A 25,885-nucleotide genomic window follows, 5' to 3' on the forward strand; every position below is an offset into this window, starting at 1 on the left:
CAGCAGGTTCTCACAAGTTCCCGAGAGTAGGTTATTAATTATTTGTGTGTGCCGAGAGGAGGTTACTAATTGGTGATTTTGCCACATGATTTTTGCCTTAGTTACGCCCCTCCTCTCAGCAGTAGCACACGGAACTTGAAGCAATCTAGCAGGAAGTGCACCGGCGTGCGTGGCAGCCTGCGCTCATGGGCAGGTCTGCTTTCCTCTGCCCAAGGATCACATGGCATAGCTGCCGCCCCCTACCACAACCCCGCCCAGGAATGCCCCACCCCCGTCATGCCCGGCCATGCCCCCGTCATGCCCCGCCCAGCCCCATTGGTGCTACGGCACAGTTTGAATCCCACAACCATGGGAACCTGTTACTAAAATTTTTGGATCCCACCACTGCCCAGGATTGGAATTTCAACATTCACCACTGTAACATATGTGTAGCATGTTGACATTTTATTCACCAGAATTTAGACATCTACCATAACTTATTTGTAGATTGGTTGGCATTTTCCCTATTTTTGCATTTAATTTTGTTGTGTGAAAAACGATAGTGGTTATACCACACACATATATGTGCTTATTTTTAGATGATGGAAGTTCACAATTGTAACATTCACTTAAAAAAAATTATAATGCATTTTGCATCATCTCCAACCAAGGTCCTGTATAAAAACATTATTGGAAACACGACATGCCCATATTAATATTCAAGTATAGGCAGATCTGTAAATGAAATTCCAGTTGTGTTTTCTTTAAACTGCAAGCTGCCATTAATTTTGGTATCATGCAACATTGTCAGATTGTCTTTATAAGGAATTTAAAACAACTGGCAAATAATTCACTGTGTAATTTAAGGTCTCTTTGGGAAACCAAAAATTAATAGCATTTGTCACTTTTTAACTGTCAAGAGTGTAGTTTCCTATTCAGGAACGTCATGAGAAAAGGCCACCTGGACCCTCATTAATTTCCTTTTCAACTCATAGCTATTCAGTACTGTTTTATCAAACTCCTGCTACTTCCCTTGTAATCTTTACCAGTGTATAACTGGGGCTTGACACTTAAAAGGAAAGTACTGGGGCTCTGAATGCAGCTCTTCCTATATGAAAGTAATTCCCCTTGTAGTTACTTTGTAGCTGTTCAGCACATGCATAGAAGCATTCATTTTTTACTAATACATTGTTCCAGAACTATGCCCTGACACTAAAAACAAGTCCCAAGGATAAGCAGGGAAAGCCTGAAGGCTTTGGGTACCCTAGGCCCAATATACCGGGTGTGTGAGCTGCCCGATGCTTGGGTGGGTATCCAAGCTGCTGGCTAGCTAGCCAGTTTGGTGTGTGTACTCTGGTTGTTGGCCATGCAGCTGGCAGACCCCCATGTGCCAGGAGTTGCTGACCAGCCAGGTGACTTGAGTAGTGGCAGTGGGGCCCAGGCTGCTATGAGGCTGCCCACTTTTGCTGCTCCTGGAGCCCTGCCCTCTTCCTCCCTAGACTTGATAATGTTCTTACTATCTTCCACCTTTGACTGCCGTTACATGCCTTCCTCTATTCTCCCCCTTTGATTTACCTGCACAGTCTCTTTCTAGCTTCACGTTCATTTTTCCTTATGGCATGGGGGGGGGGTGGGGGGGGGGGGGGGTGGGGGGGGGGGGGGGTGGGGGGGGGGGGGGGTGGGGGGGGGGGGGGGTGGGGGGGGGGGGGGGTGGGGGGGGGGGGGGGTGGGGGGGGGGGGGGGTGGGGGGGGGGGGGGGTGGGGGGGGGGGGGGGTGGGGGGGGGGGGGGGTGGGGGGGGGGGGGGGTGGGGGGGGGGGGGGGTGGGGGGGGGGGGGGGTGGGGGGGGGGGGGGGTGGGGGGGGGGGGGGGTGGGGGGGGGGGGGGGTGGGGGGGGGGGGGGGTGGGGGGGGGGGGGGGTGGGGGGGGGGGGGGGTGGGGGGGGGGGGGGGTGGGGGGGGGGGGGGGTGGGGGGGGGGGGGGGTGGGGGGGGGGGGGGGTGGGGGGGGGGGGGGGTGGGGGGGGGGGGGGGTGGGGGGGGGGGGGGGTGGGGGGGGGGGGGGGTGGGGGGGGGGGGGGGTGGGGGGGGGGGGGGGTGGGGGGGGGGGGGGGTGGGGGGGGGGGGGGGTGGGGGGGGGGGGGGGTGGGGGGGGGGGGGGGTGGGGGGGGGGGGGGGTGGGGGGGGGGGGGGGTGGGGGGGGGGGGGGGTGGGGGGGGGGGGGGGTGGGGGGGGGGGGGGGTGGGGGGGGGGGGGGGTGGGGGGGGGGGGGGGTGGGGGGGGGGGGGGGTGGGGGGGGGGGGGGGTGGGGGGGGGGGGGGGTGGGGGGGGGGGGGGGTGGGGGGGGGGGGGGGTGGGGGGGGGGGGGGGTGGGGGGGGGGGGGGGTGGGGGGGGGGGGGGGTGGGGGGGGGGGGGGGTGGGGGGGGGGGGGGGTGGGGGGGGGGGGGGGTGGGGGGGGGGGGGGGTGGGGGGGGGGGGGGGTGGGGGGGGGGGGGGGTGGGGGGGGGGGGGGGTGGGGGGGGGGGGGGGTGGGGGGGGGGGGGGGTGGGGGGGGGGGGGGGTGGGGGGGGGGGGGGGTGGGGGGGGGGGGGGGTGGGGGGGGGGGGGGGTGGGGGGGGGGGGGGGTGGGGGGGGGGGGGGGTGGGGGGGGGGGGGGGTGGGGGGGGGGGGGGGTGGGGGGGGGGGGGGGTGGGGGGGGGGGGGGGTGGGGGGGGGGGGGGGTGGGGGGGGGGGGGGGTGGGGGGGGGGGGGGGTGGGGGGGGGGGGGGGTGGGGGGGGGGGGGGGTGGGGGGGGGGGGGGGTGGGGGGGGGGGGGGGTGGGGGGGGGGGGGGGTGGGGGGGGGGGGGGGTGGGGGGGGGGGGGGGTGGGGGGGGGGGGGGGTGGGGGGGGGGGGGGGTGGGGGGGGGGGGGGGTGGGGGGGGGGGGGGGTGGGGGGGGGGGGGGGTGGGGGGGGGGGGGGGTGGGGGGGGGGGGGGGTGGGGGGGGGGGGGGGTGGGGGGGGGGGGGGGTGGGGGGGGGGGGGGGTGGGGGGGGGGGGGGGTGGGGGGGGGGGGGGGTGGGGGGGGGGGGGGGTGGGGGGGGGGGGGGGTGGGGGGGGGGGGGGGTGGGGGGGGGGGGGGGTGGGGGGGGGGGGGGGTGGGGGGGGGGGGGGGTGGGGGGGGGGGGGGGTGGGGGGGGGGGGGGGTGGGGGGGGGGGGGGGTGGGGGGGGGGGGGGGTGGGGGGGGGGGGGGGTGGGGGGGGGGGGGGGTGGGGGGGGGGGGGGGTGGGGGGGGGGGGGGGTGGGGGGGGGGGGGGGTGGGGGGGGGGGGGGGTGGGGGGGGGGGGGGGTGGGGGGGGGGGGGGGTGGGGGGGGGGGGGGGTGGGGGGGGGGGGGGGTGGGGGGGGGGGGGGGTGGGGGGGGGGGGGGGTGGGGGGGGGGGGGGGTGGGGGGGGGGGGGGGTGGGGGGGGGGGGGGGTGGGGGGGGGGGGGGGTGGGGGGGGGGGGGGGTGGGGGGGGGGGGGGGTGGGGGGGGGGGGGGGTGGGGGGGGGGGGGGGTGGGGGGGGGGGGGGGTGGGGGGGGGGGGGGGTGGGGGGGGGGGGGGGTGGGGGGGGGGGGGGGTGGGGGGGGGGGGGGGTGGGGGGGGGGGGGGGTGGGGGGGGGGGGGGGTGGGGGGGGGGGGGGGTGGGGGGGGGGGGGGGTGGGGGGGGGGGGGGGTGGGGGGGGGGGGGGGTGGGGGGGGGGGGGGGTGGGGGGGGGGGGGGGTGGGGGGGGGGGGGGGTGGGGGGGGGGGGGGGTGGGGGGGGGGGGGGGTGGGGGGGGGGGGGGGTGGGGGGGGGGGGGGGTGGGGGGGGGGGGGGGTGGGGGGGGGGGGGGGTGGGGGGGGGGGGGGGTGGGGGGGGGGGGGGGTGGGGGGGGGGGGGGGTGGGGGGGGGGGGGGGTGGGGGGGGGGGGGGGTGGGGGGGGGGGGGGGTGGGGGGGGGGGGGGGTGGGGGGGGGGGGGGGTGGGGGGGGGGGGGGGTGGGGGGGGGGGGGGGTGGGGGGGGGGGGGGGTGGGGGGGGGGGGGGGTGGGGGGGGGGGGGGGTGGGGGGGGGGGGGGGTGGGGGGGGGGGGGGGTGGGGGGGGGGGGGGGTGGGGGGGGGGGGGGGTGGGGGGGGGGGGGGGTGGGGGGGGGGGGGGGTGGGGGGGGGGGGGGGTGGGGGGGGGGGGGGGTGGGGGGGGGGGGGGGTGGGGGGGGGGGGGGGTGGGGGGGGGGGGGGGTGGGGGGGGGGGGGGGTGGGGGGGGGGGGGGGTGGGGGGGGGGGGGGGTGGGGGGGGGGGGGGGTGGGGGGGGGGGGGGGTGGGGGGGGGGGGGGGTGGGGGGGGGGGGGGGTGGGGGGGGGGGGGGGTGGGGGGGGGGGGGGGTGGGGGGGGGGGGGGGTGGGGGGGGGGGGGGGTGGGGGGGGGGGGGGGTGGGGGGGGGGGGGGGTGGGGGGGGGGGGGGGTGGGGGGGGGGGGGGGTGGGGGGGGGGGGGGGTGGGGGGGGGGGGGGGTGGGGGGGGGGGGGGGTGGGGGGGGGGGGGGGTGGGGGGGGGGGGGGGTGGGGGGGGGGGGGGGTGGGGGGGGGGGGGGGTGGGGGGGGGGGGGGGTGGGGGGGGGGGGGGGTGGGGGGGGGGGGGGGTGGGGGGGGGGGGGGGTGGGGGGGGGGGGGGGTGGGGGGGGGGGGGGGTGGGGGGGGGGGGGGGTGGGGGGGGGGGGGGGTGGGGGGGGGGGGGGGTGGGGGGGGGGGGGGGTGGGGGGGGGGGGGGGTGGGGGGGGGGGGGGGTGGGGGGGGGGGGGGGTGGGGGGGGGGGGGGGTGGGGGGGGGGGGGGGTGGGGGGGGGGGGGGGTGGGGGGGGGGGGGGGTGGGGGGGGGGGGGGGTGGGGGGGGGGGGGGGTGGGGGGGGGGGGGGGTGGGGGGGGGGGGGGGTGGGGGGGGGGGGGGGTGGGGGGGGGGGGGGGTGGGGGGGGGGGGGGGTGGGGGGGGGGGGGGGTGGGGGGGGGGGGGGGTGGGGGGGGGGGGGGGTGGGGGGGGGGGGGGGTGGGGGGGGGGGGGGGTGGGGGGGGGGGGGGGTGGGGGGGGGGGGGGGTGGGGGGGGGGGGGGGTGGGGGGGGGGGGGGGTGGGGGGGGGGGGGGGTGGGGGGGGGGGGGGGTGGGGGGGGGGGGGGGTGGGGGGGGGGGGGGGTGGGGGGGGGGGGGGGTGGGGGGGGGGGGGGGTGGGGGGGGGGGGGGGTGGGGGGGGGGGGGGGTGGGGGGGGGGGGGGGTGGGGGGGGGGGGGGGTGGGGGGGGGGGGGGGTGGGGGGGGGGGGGGGTGGGGGGGGGGGGGGGTGGGGGGGGGGGGGGGTGGGGGGGGGGGGGGGTGGGGGGGGGGGGGGGTGGGGGGGGGGGGGGGTGGGGGGGGGGGGGGGTGGGGGGGGGGGGGGGTGGGGGGGGGGGGGGGTGGGGGGGGGGGGGGGTGGGGGGGGGGGGGGGTGGGGGGGGGGGGGGGTGGGGGGGGGGGGGGGTGGGGGGGGGGGGGGGTGGGGGGGGGGGGGGGTGGGGGGGGGGGGGGGTGGGGGGGGGGGGGGGTGGGGGGGGGGGGGGGTGGGGGGGGGGGGGGGTGGGGGGGGGGGGGGGTGGGGGGGGGGGGGGGTGGGGGGGGGGGGGGGTGGGGGGGGGGGGGGGTGGGGGGGGGGGGGGGTGGGGGGGGGGGGGGGTGGGGGGGGGGGGGGGTGGGGGGGGGGGGGGGTGGGGGGGGGGGGGGGTGGGGGGGGGGGGGGGTGGGGGGGGGGGGGGGTGGGGGGGGGGGGGGGTGGGGGGGGGGGGGGGTGGGGGGGGGGGGGGGTGGGGGGGGGGGGGGGTGGGGGGGGGGGGGGGTGGGGGGGGGGGGGGGTGGGGGGGGGGGGGGGTGGGGGGGGGGGGGGGTGGGGGGGGGGGGGGGTGGGGGGGGGGGGGGGTGGGGGGGGGGGGGGGTGGGGGGGGGGGGGGGTGGGGGGGGGGGGGGGTGGGGGGGGGGGGGGGTGGGGGGGGGGGGGGGTGGGGGGGGGGGGGGGTGGGGGGGGGGGGGGGTGGGGGGGGGGGGGGGTGGGGGGGGGGGGGGGTGGGGGGGGGGGGGGGTGGGGGGGGGGGGGGGTGGGGGGGGGGGGGGGTGGGGGGGGGGGGGGGTGGGGGGGGGGGGGGGTGGGGGGGGGGGGGGGTGGGGGGGGGGGGGGGTGGGGGGGGGGGGGGGTGGGGGGGGGGGGGGGTGGGGGGGGGGGGGGGTGGGGGGGGGGGGGGGTGGGGGGGGGGGGGGGTGGGGGGGGGGGGGGGTGGGGGGGGGGGGGGGTGGGGGGGGGGGGGGGTGGGGGGGGGGGGGGGTGGGGGGGGGGGGGGGTGGGGGGGGGGGGGGGTGGGGGGGGGGGGGGGTGGGGGGGGGGGGGGGTGGGGGGGGGGGGGGGTGGGGGGGGGGGGGGGTGGGGGGGGGGGGGGGTGGGGGGGGGGGGGGGTGGGGGGGGGGGGGGGTGGGGGGGGGGGGGGGTGGGGGGGGGGGGGGGTGGGGGGGGGGGGGGGTGGGGGGGGGGGGGGGTGGGGGGGGGGGGGGGTGGGGGGGGGGGGGGGTGGGGGGGGGGGGGGGTGGGGGGGGGGGGGGGTGGGGGGGGGGGGGGGTGGGGGGGGGGGGGGGTGGGGGGGGGGGGGGGTGGGGGGGGGGGGGGGTGGGGGGGGGGGGGGGTGGGGGGGGGGGGGGGTGGGGGGGGGGGGGGGTGGGGGGGGGGGGGGGTGGGGGGGGGGGGGGGTGGGGGGGGGGGGGGGTGGGGGGGGGGGGGGGTGGGGGGGGGGGGGGGTGGGGGGGGGGGGGGGTGGGGGGGGGGGGGGGTGGGGGGGGGGGGGGGTGGGGGGGGGGGGGGGTGGGGGGGGGGGGGGGTGGGGGGGGGGGGGGGTGGGGGGGGGGGGGGGTGGGGGGGGGGGGGGGTGGGGGGGGGGGGGGGTGGGGGGGGGGGGGGGTGGGGGGGGGGGGGGGTGGGGGGGGGGGGGGGTGGGGGGGGGGGGGGGTGGGGGGGGGGGGGGGTGGGGGGGGGGGGGGGTGGGGGGGGGGGGGGGTGGGGGGGGGGGGGGGTGGGGGGGGGGGGGGGTGGGGGGGGGGGGGGGTGGGGGGGGGGGGGGGTGGGGGGGGGGGGGGGTGGGGGGGGGGGGGGGTGGGGGGGGGGGGGGGTGGGGGGGGGGGGGGGTGGGGGGGGGGGGGGGTGGGGGGGGGGGGGGGTGGGGGGGGGGGGGGGTGGGGGGGGGGGGGGGTGGGGGGGGGGGGGGGTGGGGGGGGGGGGGGGTGGGGGGGGGGGGGGGTGGGGGGGGGGGGGGGTGGGGGGGGGGGGGGGTGGGGGGGGGGGGGGGTGGGGGGGGGGGGGGGTGGGGGGGGGGGGGGGTGGGGGGGGGGGGGGGTGGGGGGGGGGGGGGGTGGGGGGGGGGGGGGGTGGGGGGGGGGGGGGGTGGGGGGGGGGGGGGGTGGGGGGGGGGGGGGGTGGGGGGGGGGGGGGGTGGGGGGGGGGGGGGGTGGGGGGGGGGGGGGGTGGGGGGGGGGGGGGGTGGGGGGGGGGGGGGGTGGGGGGGGGGGGGGGTGGGGGGGGGGGGGGGTGGGGGGGGGGGGGGGTGGGGGGGGGGGGGGGTGGGGGGGGGGGGGGGTGGGGGGGGGGGGGGGTGGGGGGGGGGGGGGGTGGGGGGGGGGGGGGGTGGGGGGGGGGGGGGGTGGGGGGGGGGGGGGGTGGGGGGGGGGGGGGGTGGGGGGGGGGGGGGGTGGGGGGGGGGGGGGGTGGGGGGGGGGGGGGGTGGGGGGGGGGGGGGGTGGGGGGGGGGGGGGGTGGGGGGGGGGGGGGGTGGGGGGGGGGGGGGGTGGGGGGGGGGGGGGGTGGGGGGGGGGGGGGGTGGGGGGGGGGGGGGGTGGGGGGGGGGGGGGGTGGGGGGGGGGGGGGGTGGGGGGGGGGGGGGGTGGGGGGGGGGGGGGGTGGGGGGGGGGGGGGGTGGGGGGGGGGGGGGGTGGGGGGGGGGGGGGGTGGGGGGGGGGGGGGGTGGGGGGGGGGGGGGGTGGGGGGGGGGGGGGGTGGGGGGGGGGGGGGGTGGGGGGGGGGGGGGGTGGGGGGGGGGGGGGGTGGGGGGGGGGGGGGGTGGGGGGGGGGGGGGGTGGGGGGGGGGGGGGGTGGGGGGGGGGGGGGGTGGGGGGGGGGGGGGGTGGGGGGGGGGGGGGGTGGGGGGGGGGGGGGGTGGGGGGGGGGGGGGGTGGGGGGGGGGGGGGGTGGGGGGGGGGGGGGGTGGGGGGGGGGGGGGGTGGGGGGGGGGGGGGGTGGGGGGGGGGGGGGGTGGGGGGGGGGGGGGGTGGGGGGGGGGGGGGGTGGGGGGGGGGGGGGGTGGGGGGGGGGGGGGGTGGGGGGGGGGGGGGGTGGGGGGGGGGGGGGGTGGGGGGGGGGGGGGGTGGGGGGGGGGGGGGGTGGGGGGGGGGGGGGGTGGGGGGGGGGGGGGGTGGGGGGGGGGGGGGGTGGGGGGGGGGGGGGGTGGGGGGGGGGGGGGGTGGGGGGGGGGGGGGGTGGGGGGGGGGGGGGGTGGGGGGGGGGGGGGGTGGGGGGGGGGGGGGGTGGGGGGGGGGGGGGGTGGGGGGGGGGGGGGGTGGGGGGGGGGGGGGGTGGGGGGGGGGGGGGGTGGGGGGGGGGGGGGGTGGGGGGGGGGGGGGGTGGGGGGGGGGGGGGGTGGGGGGGGGGGGGGGTGGGGGGGGGGGGGGGTGGGGGGGGGGGGGGGTGGGGGGGGGGGGGGGTGGGGGGGGGGGGGGGTGGGGGGGGGGGGGGGTGGGGGGGGGGGGGGGTGGGGGGGGGGGGGGGTGGGGGGGGGGGGGGGTGGGGGGGGGGGGGGGTGGGGGGGGGGGGGGGTGGGGGGGGGGGGGGGTGGGGGGGGGGGGGGGTGGGGGGGGGGGGGGGTGGGGGGGGGGGGGGGTGGGGGGGGGGGGGGGTGGGGGGGGGGGGGGGTGGGGGGGGGGGGGGGTGGGGGGGGGGGGGGGTGGGGGGGGGGGGGGGTGGGGGGGGGGGGGGGTGGGGGGGGGGGGGGGTGGGGGGGGGGGGGGGTGGGGGGGGGGGGGGGTGGGGGGGGGGGGGGGTGGGGGGGGGGGGGGGTGGGGGGGGGGGGGGGTGGGGGGGGGGGGGGGTGGGGGGGGGGGGGGGTGGGGGGGGGGGGGGGTGGGGGGGGGGGGGGGTGGGGGGGGGGGGGGGTGGGGGGGGGGGGGGGTGGGGGGGGGGGGGGGTGGGGGGGGGGGGGGGTGGGGGGGGGGGGGGGTGGGGGGGGGGGGGGGTGGGGGGGGGGGGGGGTGGGGGGGGGGGGGGGTGGGGGGGGGGGGGGGTGGGGGGGGGGGGGGGTGGGGGGGGGGGGGGGTGGGGGGGGGGGGGGGTGGGGGGGGGGGGGGGTGGGGGGGGGGGGGGGTGGGGGGGGGGGGGGGTGGGGGGGGGGGGGGGTGGGGGGGGGGGGGGGTGGGGGGGGGGGGGGGTGGGGGGGGGGGGGGGTGGGGGGGGGGGGGGGTGGGGGGGGGGGGGGGTGGGGGGGGGGGGGGGTGGGGGGGGGGGGGGGTGGGGGGGGGGGGGGGTGGGGGGGGGGGGGGGTGGGGGGGGGGGGGGGTGGGGGGGGGGGGGGGTGGGGGGGGGGGGGGGTGGGGGGGGGGGGGGGTGGGGGGGGGGGGGGGTGGGGGGGGGGGGGGGTGGGGGGGGGGGGGGGTGGGGGGGGGGGGGGGTGGGGGGGGGGGGGGGTGGGGGGGGGGGGGGGTGGGGGGGGGGGGGGGTGGGGGGGGGGGGGGGTGGGGGGGGGGGGGGGTGGGGGGGGGGGGGGGTGGGGGGGGGGGGGGGTGGGGGGGGGGGGGGGTGGGGGGGGGGGGGGGTGGGGGGGGGGGGGGGTGGGGGGGGGGGGGGGTGGGGGGGGGGGGGGGTGGGGGGGGGGGGGGGTGGGGGGGGGGGGGGGTGGGGGGGGGGGGGGGTGGGGGGGGGGGGGGGTGGGGGGGGGGGGGGGTGGGGGGGGGGGGGGGTGGGGGGGGGGGGGGGTGGGGGGGGGGGGGGGTGGGGGGGGGGGGGGGTGGGGGGGGGGGGGGGTGGGGGGGGGGGGGGGTGGGGGGGGGGGGGGGTGGGGGGGGGGGGGGGTGGGGGGGGGGGGGGGTGGGGGGGGGGGGGGGTGGGGGGGGGGGGGGGTGGGGGGGGGGGGGGGTGGGGGGGGGGGGGGGTGGGGGGGGGGGGGGGTGGGGGGGGGGGGGGGTGGGGGGGGGGGGGGGTGGGGGGGGGGGGGGGTGGGGGGGGGGGGGGGTGGGGGGGGGGGGGGGTGGGGGGGGGGGGGGGTGGGGGGGGGGGGGGGTGGGGGGGGGGGGGGGTGGGGGGGGGGGGGGGTGGGGGGGGGGGGGGGTGGGGGGGGGGGGGGGTGGGGGGGGGGGGGGGTGGGGGGGGGGGGGGGTGGGGGGGGGGGGGGGTGGGGGGGGGGGGGGGTGGGGGGGGGGGGGGGTGGGGGGGGGGGGGGGTGGGGGGGGGGGGGGGTGGGGGGGGGGGGGGGTGGGGGGGGGGGGGGGTGGGGGGGGGGGGGGGTGGGGGGGGGGGGGGGTGGGGGGGGGGGGGGGTGGGGGGGGGGGGGGGTGGGGGGGGGGGGGGGTGGGGGGGGGGGGGGGTGGGGGGGGGGGGGGGTGGGGGGGGGGGGGGGTGGGGGGGGGGGGGGGTGGGGGGGGGGGGGGGTGGGGGGGGGGGGGGGTGGGGGGGGGGGGGGGTGGGGGGGGGGGGGGGTGGGGGGGGGGGGGGGTGGGGGGGGGGGGGGGTGGGGGGGGGGGGGGGTGGGGGGGGGGGGGGGTGGGGGGGGGGGGGGGTGGGGGGGGGGGGGGGTGGGGGGGGGGGGGGGTGGGGGGGGGGGGGGGTGGGGGGGGGGGGGGGTGGGGGGGGGGGGGGGTGGGGGGGGGGGGGGGTGGGGGGGGGGGGGGGTGGGGGGGGGGGGGGGTGGGGGGGGGGGGGGGTGGGGGGGGGGGGGGGTGGGGGGGGGGGGGGGTGGGGGGGGGGGGGGGTGGGGGGGGGGGGGGGTGGGGGGGGGGGGGGGTGGGGGGGGGGGGGGGTGGGGGGGGGGGGGGGTGGGGGGGGGGGGGGGTGGGGGGGGGGGGGGGTGGGGGGGGGGGGGGGTGGGGGGGGGGGGGGGTGGGGGGGGGGGGGGGTGGGGGGGGGGGGGGGTGGGGGGGGGGGGGGGTGGGGGGGGGGGGGGGTGGGGGGGGGGGGGGGTGGGGGGGGGGGGGGGTGGGGGGGGGGGGGGGTGGGGGGGGGGGGGGGTGGGGGGGGGGGGGGGTGGGGGGGGGGGGGGGTGGGGGGGGGGGGGGGTGGGGGGGGGGGGGGGTGGGGGGGGGGGGGGGTGGGGGGGGGGGGGGGTGGGGGGGGGGGGGGGTGGGGGGGGGGGGGGGTGGGGGGGGGGGGGGGTGGGGGGGGGGGGGGGTGGGGGGGGGGGGGGGTGGGGGGGGGGGGGGGTGGGGGGGGGGGGGGGTGGGGGGGGGGGGGGGTGGGGGGGGGGGGGGGTGGGGGGGGGGGGGGGTGGGGGGGGGGGGGGGTGGGGGGGGGGGGGGGTGGGGGGGGGGGGGGGTGGGGGGGGGGGGGGGTGGGGGGGGGGGGGGGTGGGGGGGGGGGGGGGTGGGGGGGGGGGGGGGTGGGGGGGGGGGGGGGTGGGGGGGGGGGGGGGTGGGGGGGGGGGGGGGTGGGGGGGGGGGGGGGTGGGGGGGGGGGGGGGTGGGGGGGGGGGGGGGTGGGGGGGGGGGGGGGTGGGGGGGGGGGGGGGTGGGGGGGGGGGGGGGTGGGGGGGGGGGGGGGTGGGGGGGGGGGGGGGTGGGGGGGGGGGGGGGTGGGGGGGGGGGGGGGTGGGGGGGGGGGGGGGTGGGGGGGGGGGGGGGTGGGGGGGGGGGGGGGTGGGGGGGGGGGGGGGTGGGGGGGGGGGGGGGTGGGGGGGGGGGGGGGTGGGGGGGGGGGGGGGTGGGGGGGGGGGGGGGTGGGGGGGGGGGGGGGTGGGGGGGGGGGGGGGTGGGGGGGGGGGGGGGTGGGGGGGGGGGGGGGTGGGGGGGGGGGGGGGTGGGGGGGGGGGGGGGTGGGGGGGGGGGGGGGTGGGGGGGGGGGGGGGTGGGGGGGGGGGGGGGTGGGGGGGGGGGGGGGTGGGGGGGGGGGGGGGTGGGGGGGGGGGGGGGTGGGGGGGGGGGGGGGTGGGGGGGGGGGGGGGTGGGGGGGGGGGGGGGTGGGGGGGGGGGGGGGTGGGGGGGGGGGGGGGTGGGGGGGGGGGGGGGTGGGGGGGGGGGGGGGTGGGGGGGGGGGGGGGTGGGGGGGGGGGGGGGTGGGGGGGGGGGGGGGTGGGGGGGGGGGGGGGTGGGGGGGGGGGGGGGTGGGGGGGGGGGGGGGTGGGGGGGGGGGGGGGTGGGGGGGGGGGGGGGTGGGGGGGGGGGGGGGTGGGGGGGGGGGGGGGTGGGGGGGGGGGGGGGTGGGGGGGGGGGGGGGTGGGGGGGGGGGGGGGTGGGGGGGGGGGGGGGTGGGGGGGGGGGGGGGTGGGGGGGGGGGGGGGTGGGGGGGGGGGGGGGTGGGGGGGGGGGGGGGTGGGGGGGGGGGGGGGTGGGGGGGGGGGGGGGTGGGGGGGGGGGGGGGTGGGGGGGGGGGGGGGTGGGGGGGGGGGGGGGTGGGGGGGGGGGGGGGTGGGGGGGGGGGGGGGTGGGGGGGGGGGGGGGTGGGGGGGGGGGGGGGTGGGGGGGGGGGGGGGTGGGGGGGGGGGGGGGTGGGGGGGGGGGGGGGTGGGGGGGGGGGGGGGTGGGGGGGGGGGGGGGTGGGGGGGGGGGGGGGTGGGGGGGGGGGGGGGTGGGGGGGGGGGGGGGTGGGGGGGGGGGGGGGTGGGGGGGGGGGGGGGTGGGGGGGGGGGGGGGTGGGGGGGGGGGGGGGTGGGGGGGGGGGGGGGTGGGGGGGGGGGGGGGTGGGGGGGGGGGGGGGTGGGGGGGGGGGGGGGTGGGGGGGGGGGGGGGTGGGGGGGGGGGGGGGTGGGGGGGGGGGGGGGTGGGGGGGGGGGGGGGTGGGGGGGGGGGGGGGTGGGGGGGGGGGGGGGTGGGGGGGGGGGGGGGTGGGGGGGGGGGGGGGTGGGGGGGGGGGGGGGTGGGGGGGGGGGGGGGTGGGGGGGGGGGGGGGTGGGGGGGGGGGGGGGTGGGGGGGGGGGGGGGTGGGGGGGGGGGGGGGTGGGGGGGGGGGGGGGTGGGGGGGGGGGGGGGTGGGGGGGGGGGGGGGTGGGGGGGGGGGGGGGTGGGGGGGGGGGGGGGTGGGGGGGGGGGGGGGTGGGGGGGGGGGGGGGTGGGGGGGGGGGGGGGTGGGGGGGGGGGGGGGTGGGGGGGGGGGGGGGTGGGGGGGGGGGGGGGTGGGGGGGGGGGGGGGTGGGGGGGGGGGGGGGTGGGGGGGGGGGGGGGTGGGGGGGGGGGGGGGTGGGGGGGGGGGGGGGTGGGGGGGGGGGGGGGTGGGGGGGGGGGGGGGTGGGGGGGGGGGGGGGTGGGGGGGGGGGGGGGTGGGGGGGGGGGGGGGTGGGGGGGGGGGGGGGTGGGGGGGGGGGGGGGTGGGGGGGGGGGGGGGTGGGGGGGGGGGGGGGTGGGGGGGGGGGGGGGTGGGGGGGGGGGGGGGTGGGGGGGGGGGGGGGTGGGGGGGGGGGGGGGTGGGGGGGGGGGGGGGTGGGGGGGGGGGGGGGTGGGGGGGGGGGGGGGTGGGGGGGGGGGGGGGTGGGGGGGGGGGGGGGTGGGGGGGGGGGGGGGTGGGGGGGGGGGGGGGTGGGGGGGGGGGGGGGTGGGGGGGGGGGGGGGTGGGGGGGGGGGGGGGTGGGGGGGGGGGGGGGTGGGGGGGGGGGGGGGTGGGGGGGGGGGGGGGTGGGGGGGGGGGGGGGTGGGGGGGGGGGGGGGTGGGGGGGGGGGGGGGTGGGGGGGGGGGGGGGTGGGGGGGGGGGGGGGTGGGGGGGGGGGGGGGTGGGGGGGGGGGGGGGTGGGGGGGGGGGGGGGTGGGGGGGGGGGGGGGTGGGGGGGGGGGGGGGTGGGGGGGGGGGGGGGTGGGGGGGGGGGGGGGTGGGGGGGGGGGGGGGTGGGGGGGGGGGGGGGTGGGGGGGGGGGGGGGTGGGGGGGGGGGGGGGTGGGGGGGGGGGGGGGTGGGGGGGGGGGGGGGTGGGGGGGGGGGGGGGTGGGGGGGGGGGGGGGTGGGGGGGGGGGGGGGTGGGGGGGGGGGGGGGTGGGGGGGGGGGGGGGTGGGGGGGGGGGGGGGTGGGGGGGGGGGGGGGTGGGGGGGGGGGGGGGTGGGGGGGGGGGGGGGTGGGGGGGGGGGGGGGTGGGGGGGGGGGGGGGTGGGGGGGGGGGGGGGTGGGGGGGGGGGGGGGTGGGGGGGGGGGGGGGTGGGGGGGGGGGGGGGTGGGGGGGGGGGGGGGTGGGGGGGGGGGGGGGTGGGGGGGGGGGGGGGTGGGGGGGGGGGGGGGTGGGGGGGGGGGGGGGTGGGGGGGGGGGGGGGTGGGGGGGGGGGGGGGTGGGGGGGGGGGGGGGTGGGGGGGGGGGGGGGTGGGGGGGGGGGGGGGTGGGGGGGGGGGGGGGTGGGGGGGGGGGGGGGTGGGGGGGGGGGGGGGTGGGGGGGGGGGGGGGTGGGGGGGGGGGGGGGTGGGGGGGGGGGGGGGTGGGGGGGGGGGGGGGTGGGGGGGGGGGGGGGTGGGGGGGGGGGGGGGTGGGGGGGGGGGGGGGTGGGGGGGGGGGGGGGTGGGGGGGGGGGGGGGTGGGGGGGGGGGGGGGTGGGGGGGGGGGGGGGTGGGGGGGGGGGGGGGTGGGGGGGGGGGGGGGTGGGGGGGGGGGGGGGTGGGGGGGGGGGGGGGTGGGGGGGGGGGGGGGTGGGGGGGGGGGGGGGTGGGGGGGGGGGGGGGTGGGGGGGGGGGGGGGTGGGGGGGGGGGGGGGTGGGGGGGGGGGGGGGTGGGGGGGGGGGGGGGTGGGGGGGGGGGGGGGTGGGGGGGGGGGGGGGTGGGGGGGGGGGGGGGTGGGGGGGGGGGGGGGTGGGGGGGGGGGGGGGTGGGGGGGGGGGGGGGTGGGGGGGGGGGGGGGTGGGGGGGGGGGGGGGTGGGGGGGGGGGGGGGTGGGGGGGGGGGGGGGTGGGGGGGGGGGGGGGTGGGGGGGGGGGGGGGTGGGGGGGGGGGGGGGTGGGGGGGGGGGGGGGTGGGGGGGGGGGGGGGTGGGGGGGGGGGGGGGTGGGGGGGGGGGGGGGTGGGGGGGGGGGGGGGTGGGGGGGGGGGGGGGTGGGGGGGGGGGGGGGTGGGGGGGGGGGGGGGTGGGGGGGGGGGGGGGTGGGGGGGGGGGGGGGTGGGGGGGGGGGGGGGTGGGGGGGGGGGGGGGTGGGGGGGGGGGGGGGTGGGGGGGGGGGGGGGTGGGGGGGGGGGGGGGTGGGGGGGGGGGGGGGTGGGGGGGGGGGGGGGTGGGGGGGGGGGGGGGTGGGGGGGGGGGGGGGTGGGGGGGGGGGGGGGTGGGGGGGGGGGGGGGTGGGGGGGGGGGGGGGTGGGGGGGGGGGGGGGTGGGGGGGGGGGGGGGTGGGGGGGGGGGGGGGTGGGGGGGGGGGGGGGTGGGGGGGGGGGGGGGTGGGGGGGGGGGGGGGTGGGGGGGGGGGGGGGTGGGGGGGGGGGGGGGTGGGGGGGGGGGGGGGTGGGGGGGGGGGGGGGTGGGGGGGGGGGGGGGTGGGGGGGGGGGGGGGTGGGGGGGGGGGGGGGTGGGGGGGGGGGGGGGTGGGGGGGGGGGGGGGTGGGGGGGGGGGGGGGTGGGGGGGGGGGGGGGTGGGGGGGGGGGGGGGTGGGGGGGGGGGGGGGTGGGGGGGGGGGGGGGTGGGGGGGGGGGGGGGTGGGGGGGGGGGGGGGTGGGGGGGGGGGGGGGTGGGGGGGGGGGGGGGTGGGGGGGGGGGGGGGTGGGGGGGGGGGGGGGTGGGGGGGGGGGGGGGTGGGGGGGGGGGGGGGTGGGGGGGGGGGGGGGTGGGGGGGGGGGGGGGTGGGGGGGGGGGGGGGTGGGGGGGGGGGGGGGTGGGGGGGGGGGGGGGTGGGGGGGGGGGGGGGTGGGGGGGGGGGGGGGTGGGGGGGGGGGGGGGTGGGGGGGGGGGGGGGTGGGGGGGGGGGGGGGTGGGGGGGGGGGGGGGTGGGGGGGGGGGGGGGTGGGGGGGGGGGGGGGTGGGGGGGGGGGGGGGTGGGGGGGGGGGGGGGTGGGGGGGGGGGGGGGTGGGGGGGGGGGGGGGTGGGGGGGGGGGGGGGTGGGGGGGGGGGGGGGTGGGGGGGGGGGGGGGTGGGGGGGGGGGGGGGTGGGGGGGGGGGGGGGTGGGGGGGGGGGGGGGTGGGGGGGGGGGGGGGTGGGGGGGGGGGGGGGTGGGGGGGGGGGGGGGTGGGGGGGGGGGGGGGTGGGGGGGGGGGGGGGTGGGGGGGGGGGGGGGTGGGGGGGGGGGGGGGTGGGGGGGGGGGGGGGTGGGGGGGGGGGGGGGTGGGGGGGGGGGGGGGTGGGGGGGGGGGGGGGTGGGGGGGGGGGGGGGTGGGGGGGGGGGGGGGTGGGGGGGGGGGGGGGTGGGGGGGGGGGGGGGTGGGGGGGGGGGGGGGTGGGGGGGGGGGGGGGTGGGGGGGGGGGGGGGTGGGGGGGGGGGGGACTTGAGGGAGAGTAGCTGTTCCTCCTTCCTCTCGACGGGCAGGGGCGGCTACAAAGAAGTCAGCCTCACCGCTACCGCTGGGCTCTTCCTCATTCTTTACCCGCCGTGAAGTCCTCGCTGCTACTGGAGGGGAGAGTAGCTGGGTTCCTCCTCCCTCCCCACGGCAGGCTGCCACAGCTGCCGGGCCCCGCCGCTGTCGCTGGCCTTCTTTTCCCACTTATCGTAAGCTCTGGCGCTTACTTGGAGGAGAGTAGCTGGGTTCCTCTTCCATCCCCAGGGTAGGGGCGGCCACAGCACAGCCGCCTCGCCGCTGCCGCTGGCCTTCCCCACTTGGCGCCAGTAAGCCCCGCGCTACTTCTTGAGGAGAGTAGCGCTGGGTTCCTCCTCCCTCCCCACGGCAGGGGCGGCCATTGAAGAAATCGCCCCACCGCTGCCGCTGTCGTAAGCAGCCAGACTTCTCAGCGCTGCATCCCAGGCTTCTTCTGAACGGCGCCTTATGACGACCCCGCACAGAGCGCGGGGTCGTGTGGACGCTTCGACGCTGGCGCCTGGGATGCCGCGCGCTGAGAGTGCAAGGCATAGGGGGGGGATGGAAGGGAGTAGGGAAAAGCCCACTGTCCACAGGTGCTTCTCCACTCCAGTGGAAGGCAGGACAGCACAGTAAGGCTGGAAGCAAAAAGTGCTGGGGGAAAAAGAAACAAAGCAGAGAATCCACATCCCTAAATGTTAGGGAAATGTGGGTAAAACAACAACACTTAACTGAAAAAAATCAACTACTTTAACTGAACAACTAACTAAAAAACTTTAATAAATTTATGTGTGAATTCCACCTGCCTCAGAGTTTCTGCACAGTGTCAAAAAACATGAAAGAAAAGCATGGATCCTCAAGGATCCGCATGGTTTTTTTCACTTGGTCACCCAAAATCACCACCACAACATGGCAATAAGTCCTTAGACACATGTCTGAACAAAGCAGGCTCACACATCCCATGCTTCATGGCCCAACAGTGCCCCAAAACATGAAAGAAAAGCATGGATCCTCAAGGATCCGGGTGATGGTTTTTTTTCACTTGGTCACCCAAAATCACCACCACATCATGGCACAAGTCCTAGACACATGTTCGCAAAGCAGTCACACATCCCACGCTTCATGGCCCAACAGTGCCCCAAAACATGGTTGAAAAAAAGCATGGATCCTCAAGGATCCTGCATGGTTTTTTTCACTTGGTCACCCAAAATCACCACCACATCATGGCACAAGTCCTTAGACACATGTCTGCAATAAAGCAGTCACACATCCCACGCTTCATGGCCCAACAGTGCCCCAAAAACATGATCAAAAAGAATGGATCCTCACCTGATCCTGTTTTGATTTTTTCTCTTGGTCAAATTCCAAAATCACACAAACATCACACAGTAGCACAAAAATCTGTTTAAAAAGCAAGGTTCCTCAAGGATCCTTTGGCCCCCCTCGAACCAAACTGCACTAAACCTTAGGGGGTATGATCATGAAAGTCTCCCAGATGATACCCCTGAAATTTTGGTGTCTCTAGCTTTAAAAAAATGTATTGTCGAAGGCTTTAACAAAATGGTTTCCATGCTTTTCATCCCTCCCCCCGACATTGGGTGATAATGGACCACCTGTTTGTGGGTCCATAACCTGGGTCTCCCTGAATCAAACTGCACCAAACATGGGGTGTATGATCAGAATAGCGTCTGGGAGACACCCTGAAAGTTTCCAGATGATATCTTTAAAAATGTGCCCTCTGCAGGCACCCCAGGAATTCCCCCATTGAAAGCACTTGAAAACATTCAATGCAAACCACAGAATCTCAGGTGTCCTTGGGTGCCTTTAGTGGGCGCATTTTTACAGAGCATCAGCATGAAAATTGTAGGGTATATTCAGAATACTGTTCACTGATGCACCCCAAGTTTGGTACAGTTTATTCAGGGGTCTATGTTATGGATCCTCAAAGATAGCCCCTATATTCCATTGGCTTCCATTGACAACAATGGAATATGTGGGCTATCTTTGAGGGTCCATAACTTGGGTCCCCCTGAACCAAACTGCACCAAACTTGGGGTGTATAGATCAGAATGAAACATTCTGAAGATACCCCTGAAATTTTCATGCCGATATCTTCAAAAAATGCGCCCCCTGCAGGTCACAAAACAGGGAAAACAGCAAAAAATAGTAAAATCCAACCCGAGAATCTCGGAAATTCGGGTGTATCCGAGCCTGGCAGGCTCAGATATGGGGGGATCCGACCCCATACATCCGAACTGGACCCGAATCCGAACCGGGGCCGAATTTTTTTCCCATTTACCAACCCTAGTTCCATCCTGTTGGTTGTATTGACTGAATAATTCACTTTGAGTTCCAGTGAGAAAGGTAGACTATAAATAATATAAATACATAAAACAACAGGGAATGGAAGAAAGGGGGTGGGCCCCTGTTGGAGAGGCTGGGAGATGGTCTCTTGTAGTCTATGGTGTTTTCCGCAAGGTTAAAATATCCTGGGATGGGGCAGTGACTTATCCCGGTTTGTGCAAGATTTTTGCACAGTTCCTGGCTCTAATTCAGGGGCACCCCGCGGCATTTCCCTTATCCTGGGGTTTTCAAAAATCGCCAAATTGGAGGTTCTTTTCACATATCCCGCACTGATCCCACTGCCGTGCACACACCATGGGAGCTGGGCCAATTTATTTTTCCCACCTTGCCACCTGCTCTCCCCACCCCTGTGCCCACCTCCCTGGTCTCCCCCTCTGATGTCACGGTCCTCTCCCCATGCACCTGGCGTCTTGATGCAAATACCCACAGTCATATTCTTCAAAACACGCAGACTGTTTCTTTGCTTTTACAACCTCACCTGCCTATGATCTTGGTGAGCTGCTGGTCATCCATCGCTGCCCCCTCCTCTCCTCCACCACCCCCGTTCCTCTCCATCTCAGCAAACAGTGAGCTTGGAATTGTCTTGTTGGAGGGGCAGGATAGCACCTTCCTCCTTTTCTTCTCTACCTCCTGCACTCAGATCAGTGGTGGCAGTGGGGTGGAGTGGGGAGCCAAGCCACAAGGGAAGAAGCCTAGGTGGATGACCAGGCGGCAGCAGCAGCAGCAGCAGCAGCAAAGGAGCACTTGGAGGGACCCCGCCGATAGTTGTAAACACAAATAAGCCAGGCTTGTGCAAAAGAAACTGGAGTATTTCATCCTAGTTTTAACTTGATTCCTGGACAGCCATGTGAAGAGAGAAACCGGGATAACATCAACCCAGTATGTATGATTCTGGGTGTACTCTGGTTTAATTATGCCATCCGGAAGACACCTAAAAGCCGCTTATGTAAAGGCGAGGGTTTTATACTTTCTTGCATTCTTACGCCTTAAAAAAGCAAAAGGCTGCAATCCTATTTTATCCCAATTTCCACCTCCTCTTCAGCATATTTTATTGATTTGACAGCTATTCAGAGCAATAAACCAACTTCTGCAGAGCCAATACTTAATTCCGTTAAACAAGCACGCTAGAAAGCCCTGATGGAAATCTTTTAGAAAGGAGCTCTCCAAGGGAATAAATAGCTTCAGTGACTTTTAATCACATGTATATCCAAACATGCATCATTACCCTGCAGTTTGACACTGAGTGCTTTAATGTAAGCATCGGTTGCAAGATAATATTAGTGTCTTTGTGCAACTGGTACCATGTAGTAGATTTCATTCACAGAGTGCACTGGTCTCTGTTGGTGAATGGTCAGCTAGTAAAAGGGTTTCAACTGGGAGTCCATCGCATGATTCTAGGGTGCAGGTAAAACACACATACATTTGAATAGGGAAGTGCTTCAATATGTGGAAAGCATAAATAGGAAGTAGGAAATTATCTACTGGGTTATGCAACAGCCAGAACTGAAAGCTTATTACAAGGTACATCATTGATTGTTTTCTGTTTTTTTCAATTGCTCTATGATTTGCACACTATCTTTCTTTTTCCACCTTACATTTACCCTCCACCAAATATATTTTACCACCGATATACCGGGTTTGATTTCACCCTCCCAAAGAAATGAAGACCTTTCTTTATATCCAGTAACTTGGAAGAATCTATAGGCAAAAATCAGTTATCATTAACACAGGGTTGCCAATATCTGGGGGCAGGGGGACGAGATCCCCCATAATTACAAATGATCTATATAATATAAACAAACTAAAAAACACTGTCTGTCTGCCTATGGATCTAAAACACTGTCTGTCTGCCTATGGATCTAAAAAAGGTAGACAATATGGCACTATATCCTATTGAGATCTCTCCCCTCCCTAAAGCCCATCATTAGGTCTCCAGGTATTTCCAAACCCAGAGTTGGCAAATTTACTTTCATATTTTTTCTGGTGCTAGACAAGATGACCCTTACACTCTCAATCTATCTGCCTTAAACTTAAACATCAAAGAAGGGCTGGTTAGGCACACATCTGATGGTGACACATGGAATGATATGCTGGGAGGGATGGTGGTCACTGATCTAAACCACAACAGGTAGAGCCAAGGGGTATCCAGCAGTGGGTGGACCTCAATCATACAAGTTTTTCACAGCAAAGATACAGGCATATACTTGACAACTGCCCTAGCAAACTAGAGGTCCCTTGTTTAGCTGGTCCAAACGTAACCAGGACATCTTCCACATACAAAGTAAGAATCACTGAATGAGAAAGAAGAGGAACCTGTGCCAGATTTACAGGGCACTTCTAAAACTTTGTGCATGTGTGCAAAACTCCCTGATTTGGCCAATACCAAAATTACAAAGCCATAAACTGACACTATATACTGTCAAAGGCCCACTTTCTTCCAGGAAACCAGCTTTCTAGTTAATTGTCAAATAATCAAGTTAAATCATAAATATCGGCAACTACCCCAGCATCATTTCGAAGAGTTTTATGTCGAGATTTTTTTTAAGTACCTAAAATTTCAATAAAGATAATTACAACAATACTGCATGGCATTATATGTGACAATAGACCTACCATAAACCTCTTTCAAATTATTCTCAAATATTTGGCATGTTATCAAAAATTAGCAGATGGATCATCCAATGTAATAGCAATGAATATCAAGTTAATTGTCCATTCTGCACAGCACAAATAAGACATCCTGAAGTCACAAAAAAGGTGTCTTGGGGAGGAACTCTGCACAGCTTTTTCTCAAATACATCCTCAGGACACCTTTATTTCAGCTCGAGCTGTCCTTTCCCCCCCCTAATCATTTGCAAGTTGTCTCCTCTGGCTGTGTGGAGTTCAGGAGCTGAGGAAAGGTCTTATTTTTCCTGCCCGACAATTAAAGGTCTTGCCAATTCCCTCTGCTGCTAGAGCCTGACATTTCGTGGTGCTGCAGAGATTCTCCCTGCCCACAGCTGTTTGTTGAAAGTTTCCCCAGGGTGCTTGCTCTGCAGGCTCCACTGCTGGGCACCTTTTCAGCCCAAAAAGTACATGGTTGTATGCAGCTCATCCTGCCAGTTCTGGCACTATATAGTTTCCCCTGTTTAAATATGAAAATTGGCATGGATTCTGAAATCATGTCTGTGTGTCTTTGAAGACATCTCATTAAAAAATTTTTAAAAGAAAAACTATATATTGTCAGAATTGGCAGTCTGAGCTGAGTACAGCCATGTACTTTTTGGGCTAAAAAGGCACCCAGGAGTGGAGCCTGCAGAGCAAATGCCCCAGGAAAACCTTCAGCAAACCACTGCACGCATGGAGAATCACTTGCAGCACCATAAAATGTCAGGTGCAATAACTTTAAACTTAGGTGGGAGAAAATGGCAGTGGGGGCAGGGGGGATCCTTTTTCTCCTTTGATGCCTTTTTTGGCTGTGCTGTCCGGACCAAAAAAACGAGGAAGCAGCTTTTTTAAAGACATCCAAAAAACATCTTATTTGTGCTGTGCCGAATGGATCAACGATTAAACAGAAAATGCACATGGAACCAAAAGCATGTTTCTCTGTGCATAGTAACTAATCAAGGCTAATGAGAAAAGGAACTTCACAAACACCACAGCTCATTATAACAGGTTTTTTTTAAAATAAGTTAAGGCACAGGAATCCATCAATGGTTTTTGTTTTGTTCAGAAACCGGCCCACAGTTGAACTCAGGAGCAAACCTCCCTGTGATGTCTGCATAACAATTCCTTTCGGCATCCTGGTGGAGATCCTCAAATTGCCCCAAACCCACTTCCAAATAAGTTTTTTTTTTAGAAATCACCATTCTTCAGCTTATTAACAGTCTCCAGTTAAACAATTACCTCAGATTTGTAGAGGTATCAGACCTAGTCTGCACTACTGGGAAAACTCTTCACTATCAAGCACACCTCAAAACCACCATTTCTTTACAAAAATTATTCCAAAAGGATTTCTGACAAGATATTTGTGAGGAGTTAACAAACAGAACAGGTGCTTCCTCTGCTTGCACAAATTACAACTTAAAAAAACACACCCTAGGATACTGAATATTAACATGGCTTTATGCCATTGTTCCAGTTTCCATACAGATCTCCTCAGTTATGAACCTCATAACCTTTCATATCTATTTTCTTTATCTTACTGTCCTAAATCAAAAATCACTTCATTCCATCCATTTCCAAGTTATTTCTGCAATTAAATCTGCCTGTGTACTGTATAACTGCCTTTTCATTAAAGAGGGGTTTCAACAGATGGTGGTGGGTGGCTTTTTTCCCTGCAGATCAAAGAGATTCACCAGGCTTCTCTCCAGTATTTTGAAGGTGTGTGGATGAAAGTTTGCATATGTCACAGAAGTACAAGACGGGTATAATGTTTTCAATTACTTTCTCTGCTCTGAAGAGATAGTGCTGAGTGTTCTGTCTACCAGAGTATTTCCCACTCTATAAGAGTAGGAAATACGCTCCCTAAAACTAATCCCATCTAAAGAAGATCCAAGAGCACCCCTCCTCCTTCCCCCAGGACCATACGCTGACTTCAAGACCTGGTGCAAAAAAACATTGTTTGGTCATGGTAGTGGAGGGCAGCTGCCCATATGGGGACGAGGCAGAAAACTCAGTTTTTGCACCAGGCTAGATTTTTCCTAGATACACCTCTGCATACTAGTCACACACTGCTTGCAGCCCACAACATGAATGAGCAGAGAAACAGATCAGCATAGGTTGGAGGGTTTCCCCCCCACATTCGAGATGATAGCCTTCAAAGGGGAGTTTATGCACTTACGGTCATCACTGATGGACTGCAGCATCAAGTGATGACATACATGTTTATATCAGCCCTTATGTACATAACTTTCAAATGTTGGTAACATTTCTAACAATACTCTTCAATGGGGCCAATAAACACATTTGGGCAAAAGCCACTGACTGATATGACAACCACTGATAAATGAGCACATGAAAATCAGCCCTGAGTCTTGGCCTAAGTAAAGCTGCTTGGATGACACCACTATGGGAAAGGCTAATGTATCTAAATGCTTTAAAAATATTTATGTTATCTCAGATAAAGGCATTTTGTTTCCTCTGTTGCTTTGTAGATTTTTTACTCTTGAAGTCCATTCACGAATAAACTCTACTGAGCAAGAGACGCAGCATCCTTTAATTGATGGATTTGGAACGTGCATAAAAGCAAACCATCACTTCCCATGCAATTTATAATTCTGAGTGCCCATGTTAGGAGATGTGCATTTCAAAATAGCATTTCAAAGCAGATGAATAGCATGCCATTCATTTCATGACACATAATTTATCTTGTCAAGCACATTGATGCTTTCATATTTCATTGCCAGAAACACTTCCAACCTATATGGCAGGACCACACTGTCTCACATGCTGCTATTTATTTAATCAACTTAGGCGTGCTACTTAATGTTGTTACAAACCAAACCAGAGAGATCTTTGTTCCATATCAGAAATTCCTGCAGGTAGTTTCATATTAAGATTTTGTATGCCTTTCTTCTTTTCTCTAATGTTTAATGGATTTCATGTTTTCACACTTGTAGAGGCTTATTCAAAAGTCCTACAGATAAACCTAAGACTTCAATGTAGTACTCACAGAAACCTTTTCTGGTGCTTGCCATGTCTTATTGTTTTTTCAGAAACTACACTCATTTTAAAAGGCACCGGGGTTAAACAGAGCTTCATCCTGAAATGTTGAAGAGTTAGTATTACTGTTATGCATGACCTCATTCTCCGACATATTGTAGTTGGCTCCACCTCTTAAGTCACCTACTCTGTAACTGACTTCACCTCCTGTGGCAATAACTGTAGCTGCACCCATCATCCTGTGTCAGAATTCCAAAGGTTGTGTCAGAATGTCAAATTCCTATATGGCCTCTTCCACCTGATTCTATGGCCCTGTGATGATGCCTTGCCCTACAGAGTGAAAAACATCCTTGAAGATGAAGGGGACTGTAGGACAAAGGTGATGATAGTGTCACATGGTTGGAAAATGAGTTCCGAGTCATGAACTGAAGAGGTGAAACAGGTGAACAGGGAAATACGCACACATTCTAATCTTTATCAGTAAATTTAACATTTGCTAGATAAAATGTTCAATGGCTATGGATATAATCCACCTTCAGTTATAGGATTTGGAAATCCCACTGCAGGAATAAATACACAATTTTCTACCCCTCCCATTAAAAGAAGTTTCTGAGGTGCTTACTTCGAAATTTCGTTTGCTAATTAAAGTCAGAGGAGACTGCTGTCCAGACACCCATATATTCCTAATATATTGTGCTTTTTTATTGAATTTTAATGATGTAAGCCACTTTGGGAGCAAGCTACGGCAAATAAGTGGGCAATAAATAAGAATGACATAGACAATCGTGAACCGCCAATTCAGATGACACCCTTGCCATTTTCCCCAGACACAGCAACTGTTCAAGGATGGAAGACGATGGGTTTGCTCAGTATAACACACTTTAGAAAGGAGGGCAGATCATAGATAAAAGGACTGAAGATTTTTTAAAATTGTATTTATGTTGATTTACACTTACCTCAGGATGTCCTCCAACGTCAACATATGTGCACACTGGATGGAAAGCTCCAGTTCCGCAGACATACAAGTGTGTTTGGTTATAAGTCTTAAGCACTTTGATGAAGTTGGCACATTCTTTCTACAGAGAGAAAGAAATTAAATTAGTGTAAATATTGTACTCATTCCCAGTCATGTTGTCTTCCAGACTGAACAGTCACAGTGATGTACTTCATCAAAGCAGCTTCCAATAAAAACATTTCATTTAAACATAATGTTTTATTGCATCACTGAATAAACAATAACACAATTAAC

At 72.6% G+C, this 25,885-nt stretch overlaps 1 protein-coding gene across 1 annotated transcript in view; it reads right to left on the bottom strand.

Annotated features, from left to right (window-relative positions):
• SEMA3A (semaphorin 3A) overlaps positions 1–25,885 on the bottom strand; it is a 170,427-nt gene that overhangs the window by 93,734 nt on the left and 50,808 nt on the right. Inside the window, exon 4 of the mRNA XM_048499799.1 lies at positions 25,593–25,712. Coding sequence (XP_048355756.1) covers positions 25,593–25,712 — 120 coding nt within the window. The remainder of the gene's footprint in view (positions 1–25,592; positions 25,713–25,885) is intronic.

Source organism: Sphaerodactylus townsendi, linkage group LG06 (genome assembly GCF_021028975.2).
Source record: "Sphaerodactylus townsendi isolate TG3544 linkage group LG06, MPM_Stown_v2.3, whole genome shotgun sequence".
NCBI lineage: Eukaryota > Metazoa > Chordata > Lepidosauria > Squamata > Sphaerodactylidae > Sphaerodactylus > Sphaerodactylus townsendi.